The sequence below is a fragment of the Trachymyrmex septentrionalis genome, unplaced genomic scaffold, assembly GCF_001594115.1.
Source record: "Trachymyrmex septentrionalis isolate Tsep2-gDNA-1 unplaced genomic scaffold, Tsep1.0 scaffold13, whole genome shotgun sequence".
Classification (NCBI taxonomy): domain Eukaryota; kingdom Metazoa; phylum Arthropoda; class Insecta; order Hymenoptera; family Formicidae; genus Trachymyrmex; species Trachymyrmex septentrionalis.
In genome coordinates this window covers 2573784-2582645 of record NW_017304438.1, presented here as the reverse complement: position 1 = coordinate 2582645, position 8862 = coordinate 2573784, and the positions used below count along the sequence as shown (strand labels likewise).

General features: G+C 42.1%; 1 protein-coding gene across 1 annotated transcript in view; it reads right to left on the bottom strand.

The window, feature by feature from the left end:
- The window catches only part of LOC108756818 (protein dachsous), a 72420-nt gene that overhangs the window by 21377 nt on the left and 42181 nt on the right, over window positions 1-8862 (bottom strand). Inside the window, exons 6-11 of the mRNA XM_018500893.1 lie at window positions 7553-7831; window positions 6156-6379; window positions 4728-5394; window positions 4285-4635; window positions 997-1323; window positions 374-800 (exon numbers count right to left, since the gene is read on the bottom strand). Of these exons, the coding sequence (XP_018356395.1) occupies window positions 374-800; window positions 997-1323; window positions 4285-4635; window positions 4728-5394; window positions 6156-6379; window positions 7553-7831 (2275 nt within the window). The remainder of the gene's footprint in view (window positions 1-373; window positions 801-996; window positions 1324-4284; window positions 4636-4727; window positions 5395-6155; window positions 6380-7552; window positions 7832-8862) is intronic.

Here is an 8862-nt window from a genome sequence, read left to right as displayed (position 1 = left end):
ACTGGCTGCTCTTTCCAACGTATATACGAATGCGTGTGTGTGCGTGTGCGTGTGTGTGTGTGTGTGTGTGCGCGCGCGTCTTCACTTTCCGTTTTACGGCGTTATACTACTGGCGTAATATCTCTCTGGGTGATCCTAATTGGATGTGTAATAAAGGTCGCGGTAATTAACGCCAGGATGAAATTAGTCGGTTGGTAGCCGAGATCGCAAAGCGAAACTCGCATGTGATCTAAAAGAAAAAGAAGAGACAGAAAGAAGGAAACAGAAAAAGGTCAGAAGGAAAGGAAACGACGACAATGACGGAGGGTAAAAGAAAGAGGGGAAGCCGTACAAAAAAAAAAAGGGAACAAACGACGGGACGTGTTGTACTCACCCAGCTGTAGTAACAACGCCAGTCAGGTTGTCGACCCTGAAGAGCCAGCTAGTCTCCTCGGCGATGGCGTATGTGATTTTCCCGTTTACCCCTTGATCTGGATCAATCGCCTTTACGGACATCACGCTCGAATCGGGCGGGACGTCCTCTGAGATAGTTGTCATATACTTCGAAGGATAGTAATTCGGTGGATAGTCCGATGACCCGTACAAGAAACCGCTGTTCAGATTCTGCACGAAACTCGGAGCGTTGTCGTTGATGTCCAGGACGATCACGGTGAGATTGCAGTACGCTTCTCTGCTCGGTCTTCCCTTGTCCTTGGCCGAAATCGTTAGCACGTACTTGGGCACGTTCTCACGATCCAGATTCAACATCGACAATACGCCAGTAGACGGATTTAACACGAATTTGGCGCCGATGTTGCCGCCTGGAATGAAAAGCAGAAAGATTAAGATCAGTCATAATCGATTTTTATATTATATTTAAAGCTGTCTTAAGTACAATCTTAAGATATTATGATACCAATCAGAGGGCCGTATTAGTATCTTAAAATATTACTCAAGCCTTAAATTTTATTTACGCGATTTTTCACATATACTGCATCTAACATAGAGACAACTTACTTTCGATACTGTAGAAGATTTCGCCGTTCTTTCCATCATCAAGATCGGTAGCAGCTATCACATGGATCACAGAAGTTTCCTGATTTTCCGGCACGGCGAGAGTGTAGCAAGAACCCGGTCGAAATTCCGGACTATTATCATTCTCGTCCATCACTATAACTTCCAGAGTTGTAACGTCCAGAAGTTTGTTGGACCTCGCCAAGATAGAAACTGAGTAGTGCGAGACTTCCTCGCGATCCAGGGGACCCCGAAGAGTGACTTGACCATTGGACGATATGGCGAACTTGTTCGAAGCTACGCCATTCGGGATGCTGAAGGTGACGTTATCTACACGAAACAAAGTAAGAAGTTAATCAATGCGTACTTTATTAATTAAAAAAACGTGTGCATCAGTTATATATTTCACAGAATTATTGAAACTAAGAAATATTTCTATAAACATTTGATTCGTTATCTTCCAACATTTGGTCTTCTCATTTTCTTCTTCCGCCCTGCTATTTATTTTGTTAATTCCTATTTCTTTTATAAATAAATCACTATTGTACGCATTTTTATTTACATTTTATTTTCGTTCCGTCTAATTCATATCCTGTTCTATTACTATTGCAGACATTAAAGTAGTAGTTTTACAGCAGCGGCCGCAGTTTTATTTATTTCAAATCAATTTTATTAACTTATTATAATTACATGCAAATATGTTTTTTACACATAAATAAATCTTCGCGTTTTGTATCCACTGTTAAACTCTGAAAAAAGATATTCTTCCAATATTCAAAGAATATATGTTATATTCATTTATCATGTAATTTATTTACTCCAAAACAAAGAAAGAACCTATCATCTTATCCGCAAATCGGGAGCAGCTTCGCGACGTGCGATTTTCCTTTATTCGAGCACACCGTCGGTGACTTTAATGCTTTCGTTTCTCGAATTCCAGCGCGCTTAGCCCATGCTCGTCGGATTTTTAGCGGACTTAGAACAAAGCGACGCGATTTAGTGTACGTATACGTATGCGCGTGTCGCATCGTGGCCATCCCTCGTCTTGTTTCCAGTAAGTAGCGATACGTCGTGTGCGTGTGTGCGTGCACACGCGAAACCGCGCGTTGGTATGGAGCCTGGTGATTTGCCTATGCGGCAGGCCGGCCGGCACGATGATATACGCGGCCATTGTTCCGCCTCGCCCTCTCCCTCCCTAATCCCCCTTGCCCTTCTACGTTCTGCACTCGCTCCCGCATTTCGCAACAACCTCCCTTCTATGCGTTACTGAGCCGCCGATTCCTGAAGGACCGGCACACACCCTTGGGACGCGCTAATGCGCTCGTCCGGCATCGTGATAGATAAGCGGCGAACCGGAGATACCGTGCTGTCGGTGGAACTGGTTTATCGCACTTTAACCGTTTGTCAGACTGAAACGGACTGGATCGGGTCGGCTTCCCGTGTTAGACGCAAGTCCTATGCGGATTTAGCGCGAAGAAATGACGCGCAAAATACACGGAAGAGCGGTTTTGCTGGGGTACTTAAAAATTTAACTATATAAATGCAGATCTGAAGAGAATTTTGTTAGATCAAAATAATTATATATGGGACATTCAAAACTTGGCAGCGTTGCTCATCCCGCCTGAGATTTTTACGTAATTATTTTTGGACGGACCGTCAAAATAATTACCATCAATTAATTTTAGAATTATTTTCAGGTCTGTATTGAGATAAATTTTTAAATATTTCAGCCAAATTTTTATTGTCTTTTCCATGTAGTGACCATTGCAGACATGAAGATATGCATATATCCAGCACTGATTTCTGTAACTTTTAATGATACTGTCGATATCGTTACTGTCACAGTTTCTTTACAATATATCAAATCTGCATAATGATAGTGCATAACGATTTGAATATTATCGTTAAGGGCCATGGCACAGAAAAAAACTTAAGCAATAAAACGTAAGCAGTAAGCGAATTGGTCAATTATAGTATACAGATCGTAAAACCTTAACAGTAGTAAATCCAACATGTCGATTTACTGCTTACGTTTTATTGCTTAAGTTTTTTGTGTGCTGTGATCGTAAGAGTTACAGAATCTCATTGCACAGGTGTAAAGATACACGTCCAGTAAACGTGGCATTTATCAAATTCTTGTGTCATAATTGGCATTTTGCTTACTACCGGTTTTCTCGCATAATAGAAAAAAATAGACTATTATGAATACACGAGGTACAATTATATGTCGGATAAACGATTTTCGGAAATAGCGCCTTCAAGAAGCGCGTCTTTTCCTCCTGAACATCGGACATCTCACTGTTAATATACGACGTGGATGTGTGTCTAGTCACACACTCGCAAGACTTTTGATAATTAGCGGCATCGTCAGATCGCTAATTCCGCGCGTCCCACAAAAGACGCGACAAGCTTCGTCATAAATAGCGCGAACGAGTTCGTTTGAAAACTCGAGTGCTCATTATCGCGTTTTCCAAGGGAGAAGAATCCGAGGACACGTTTCTCGACGAAAACGACGGTATATTCTACGAGACGAACAAATCTTGGAATTTTTTCGGCTGGCGCAGACTTGCTTTTTAAAGTATACGCGCAAGGAGAAGATACAAACTGAGGTTCGACCGCAGCGGGATACTTTGGACAAGGTTGCCGGCGACTTGGACGGAATCCGCGCGAGTCATTTCGGTAAATTTACTGTAATGCTCGGTACTGGCCAGATTCGAGGCAATTAAATATTCCAGGTATTTCCGTAGCAGGGTTTTCCTATTAGCTGCGGCGAGCGCGGAAACGATTATGCGGTACTGTGTGCGTGCGATGTGCAGATGGTGTGCAGCTGGGCGGCAAATTACACATACTATCTATATTCTATGCCGAAGACTCGCTCAAAGAGAAAGAAAGGTGAAATCGTATCGTCAGAATGCGAGTGAGATGCCTGAGAAAAGTACGAGAAACAGCAAACTGTCTTCTGCTGTCTTTAACTTCAACCGCGGCCGCCTTACACGCAATTAAGTTGACAGTTTCAGTTAAATTTGCAAGGACTTTACGCACCGAAACAGTAAGAATGCAATGCCTAAAAGTATCTTCGTTATACCTCAGGGTTCGCCAGAAGTTTCTACTGTTTGCTTCTGACGATGCCGTAAACATGCAGTTACATCATTTCGCTCGAGATAATAAATTGGAAATCTGTTGGAACTAATTCGATAATATTATTAAACTTTATGTTAGTCGTCGCAATGTGACAAATTTTAGTTTAACTGGTACACTGTAGAGACGTAGCTATGGGATCTTTAGTCTTACCTTGATCCGCAATTGCTGGTCCCGCAACGTTCATCACATGCGATCCGACGTGGAGGTTTTCGGAAATCTTAACGATCGGATTAGGCAATAGCATTCGAGGAGGTCCACTCGCTTGTGCCGCCACCGGATTCAGACTCAGATTCATCGTAGCCTTGCGGAATGGTGTTCCGTGATCGTTGGCCGTAATCTCGACATTCATGGGCTCCGTGATGGGCTTCACGAGGGTCACGATGCCCGACTCGTAACCCATGATGAGTCGCGTTTCCTTATTATCCGAGGTAATCACATAAGATATTCGACCGTTGTCGCCAAAGTCCTTATCTACAGCGATGACTTTTACCACGCTAGCACCTAGTAAAATTAAGAAAATAAAAAAGTTTTGTTAATCATCCTGTTATATGTATATAAATTTATAATATATTCAGCTGAGATGTAAAATTTACCAGACAGAAGATTCGATGGGACATTTATCTTGGTAAATTCTGGCGCGACGAAGACGGGATCGTTGTCATTCTCATCGAGAACGATGATTTTTGCGGTGACCGTGGAAGCCAGTTGCTCTCCTGGTAGTGCCCGGTCCGATGCTTTGAGGATTAAAGTGTGCTGCATTATCTCTTCCCTATCCAATTGCTTGGCCAATGTCAAAGCGCCAGTTAAAGAATCCACGGTGAAGCAACCCTTCGCTGGAAACTCGGCTACGAGACCGTATCTAAGTTCGCCATTCAAGCCACTATCCAGATCACTGGCCGTGAGGTTGTAAATGGTTGAGCCAATTGCTGTTGTTTCGGACACGAAAACAATTATCGGATCCTGCGGCCAACTCGGTGGATTATCGTTGGCGTCTTCTATAATGATCTTCACGGAAACGGCGATGCTCTGAGGATTCCCAAGTGAGGTTGTGTCTAATGCACGAATCTGCAAGTGATATTCGCTTACATTCTCGCGATCGAGCGAGTGGGCGACTACCAGCTGGCCCGAGCTGCGATCAACATCGAAAGCTGGAAACTCGCTGATTGGCGTCAGCGAGTCCAAGGTGAAAGCCACGCGACCCGCAGGACCCGCTCCCGAAACTGATCCCACTGCGTGCCCGATACTTGCATCCTCGCGCACCTGAATATGAATCGAGTATATATTATTAAATTCACTCCACACTTTACTCTGATATTATAAAAATATTGTCTTTTATGAAGATAATTTTATGTGTATTGATTGAATCTATGCCGTATACTAAGGAAACCAAAATGTGAGTATTTATATTTAGAATAATCTTATATTAATCTTCTCTCTGCAATCATATTTTTATATTCCCTCCGTCCAGCCAAGTTTTTTACTAATCTATGTTTCCAAAAAATAAGGAAAAATTTAGGTTTCTTTTCGTCTACATTACGAAATAATTTTTTAACAAGATATTTTAGGCGAAACTGGACTCTGTCCTTATTTATTTTAGAGAAATTTCGGTATAAAATTTGTTTGAGTAAAAAAAGAACTAGACTGCGAATGAAGGGTTAATTATAATAATAAGAAAGACAAAAATATCAAGTTATTAGAGCATATCTTTCTAAGAATTAAATGGACAAAATTAAATATTTAATTAAATGACTAAAAACAACGAAGATCGCGATGAAATTTCAATCTCCCATAGAATTTTCTACAGAATTTCTAACGTGGCATAAATTGTACGAAGCTATCCACAGGAAACGCACGTAACAACAGCGGCGAGTCGCCGTTGCAGGGATGTTAGCGCGATCATAAATGTTCTAATGAATAATTGCAGTAGGAAACACTACGAAGATCCACGGCGTCCAGCGATGTTAGAAACAAATTTGATGGGAAAATGAACCCTACTGGGTGGCAAGGTTAATAGTACTCACGTTAAAGGTAAGACTGCTGCTGGTGAAGGTCGGCCGGTTATCTGCAAGTGCCAAAACTTCGACTCGCAACACGCGCTCGCTGTGTCGCGGTGGATGACCAGCGTCGGTCGCCCTTACGGATACCCGGTATACGTTGCGCTCCTCGTGATCAAGTACGGCCTTGGTCCTGATCATACCGGTGATCGGGTCGATGGTGAAGACATTGTAGCCGTCCGAGTCTCGGTCTGTAGCGAAAAACGAAGTCAGATCCGAGCAGAAACATTCTCCGTGAGATGGACAAACAAAATTAAGGCTCTGCGATCATTCTTGCTGTTGCTAACTTGAACGCGGGAAAGCACACGGTATATAAAAACTCTCTGCCATATCTGTGCCATTGAAGAGTTCCGAAGAGAACATCGTGTACATGAATTAAGCGCCGCGATAGAACACGGGATGAAATGCTTGACATGGACGGGAAGAGGTACATCCTCGACAATATTACAGTATCTCCTGCGATGGAATGTTAAGATATAATCTCGTGATTAAGATTCTTTTCTCGCTGTATGAGCAGCAATCATGAAAATTCGATTCCGATGGTAACCGAAGTGGACCAGCACGCAGTGGTAACGATTCTTCATAGGTGGCGAAGTATATTTCGCTAGCGAATAACGCGCCCGGTAAAAACGCCCGCGACTGCTTTTAAGACCGTACATAATTGTTTCTGTAATTGCTCCTGAGTTATTAAAGCCTCAAAAAGCGCTTGCTCTACCGCAGGAGAGTCAAGAGCGACCGGTAAAAAAACCAAGTCCGCCGTCTAATCTCCTGCATGTAAGTACTCTCTCGCTATTTCTCTATTATTCCCGACTCTCTGCGACTCGGCCTGGCGCCCTCGTAACGAAGCCAGGCAATTATTGGCTGCGTATAACATACATACACCCAACTAATTGTAATTTATATATTTTCTTACCGGGATAATCATATCGGAGGCAGAAGCGCAATTTCCTCAATCTTTAATTAGTAGCGCGTAACCGATTGGTCGCGCACAATGACGATCGGATGATAAAAAATGAAACGATATATATTCTTTTAAAATCTTTAGAGTAAATCTTACTCTTCGAGAGTGAAATCTTACTCTTAGAGAGTGAAAATTGACTCAGTCTTTCTCAAAACTGGCTCGATTTTCACTCTTTAGAGTGAGATTTCACTTCGAAAAATTTAGAGAGGGTGTTAAAAAAACCATTCCCTATTTATAGTAGATTGATTGAATTTCCGACCTGTGTTCACTGAGACTTTTTTTTATTGAATAAGTACAGTGCGTACTATTTACCATATAAATGCTGAATGATTTTTTTGAACACCCTGTATATCATCGCGAGATTTAGACTTGCGATATAAATTAAAGCAATGTTAACCCTTACCTTTCGGGATGCTGTACGTCACTGAAGCATTTTCACCGAGATCCATGTCCAGTGCTCGCACCCTGGCGACCTCCGTTCCCGGTGGTTGCTCCTCCCTGACACTGACCACGTCCCCCTGGGGATCGACGATCTCAGGCGAATTGTCGTTGACGTCCAGGACCGTGACTTTCAGAGGCACTCTGGCAGCTCTCGACGGTGTCCCTTGATCTCGTGCCTCCAGAACCAGCTCGTAGACGCTTTTCGTTTCACGGTCGAGCGGCTCGCGCGTGGTAATCTCGCCTGACGGTTGCCGAGTGAAGAGGAAAGAGAAACAATTAATTTTCTAATTGCGCTTTACCAACGACGTGAGCTTGTGGCTACCGCACACTGAACGCAATAAGCGATGGGCAGTAGCCAATAAGAGCTTTGCTTTTTCGTCGCGACATTCGGTTACTCGGCGACATTGATCAAGGTACCTTAAAGCTCTAGATATATCAAAGTAGCGCAAAGGTTCTTCATCTTTAATATAACTATATCATATTTAAAAAATTACTAATAATACTAAGCGTTTATTAGACTACAGCCAGATAAAAAATGGCGGTTGAAATTGCCGAAATAGAAAAGTCGGCTTAGATAAAAGGATTTATCTAGAGTTTTAATTAGTAATTCCCCGCAGCGCTGTGGGTAGTATCTATTAACGGATGTTGAGGAATATTTATGGGCGCGCGACAAAAAGCTCCATATCAGTTCGTCTTGATATTAGATGCTTGAAGACTTTGAGTCCGATGGATCTTACGTGCCGAACGACTATTGAAGATCGCTGAAAAAAAGTCTGATAATAGTTGCTAAATGTTAAGTGAAATAATACCAATCAGTGCCAATCAAATGGTCAGTACCGGTTGATAGAATCGGTTGATATGATAAAAGATTATTTTACTTTTTTATAAATATTTAATAAATACTCCTTAAGTGTATTTAAGAAAGTAAAATTATTTTTGTTATATTAATTAGACATTTAATTGGTATTATTTCATTCAACATTTGATAGCTATTACCAGACTATTTTTTCAGTGCAGACGGGGGAGTACCGATTCATTATAAAATCGAATATGTACGACTTCCGGTTGACGTCTCTTATCGATCGCGCGGATGTGTAGACCGATCTTATCAATTATCCTCAAGAGCGGTTAATTGGATAATTGTCGTTTAAACGCGAATAAGAACCATCTGTGCAGCGATTTACTCGTACTTCTCGATATACCAGGAGTTTCATTTTTCGTTTCCGCTTTCCATCTTTCTCTCTCTCTCTCTCTCTCTCTCTCTCTCTCTCT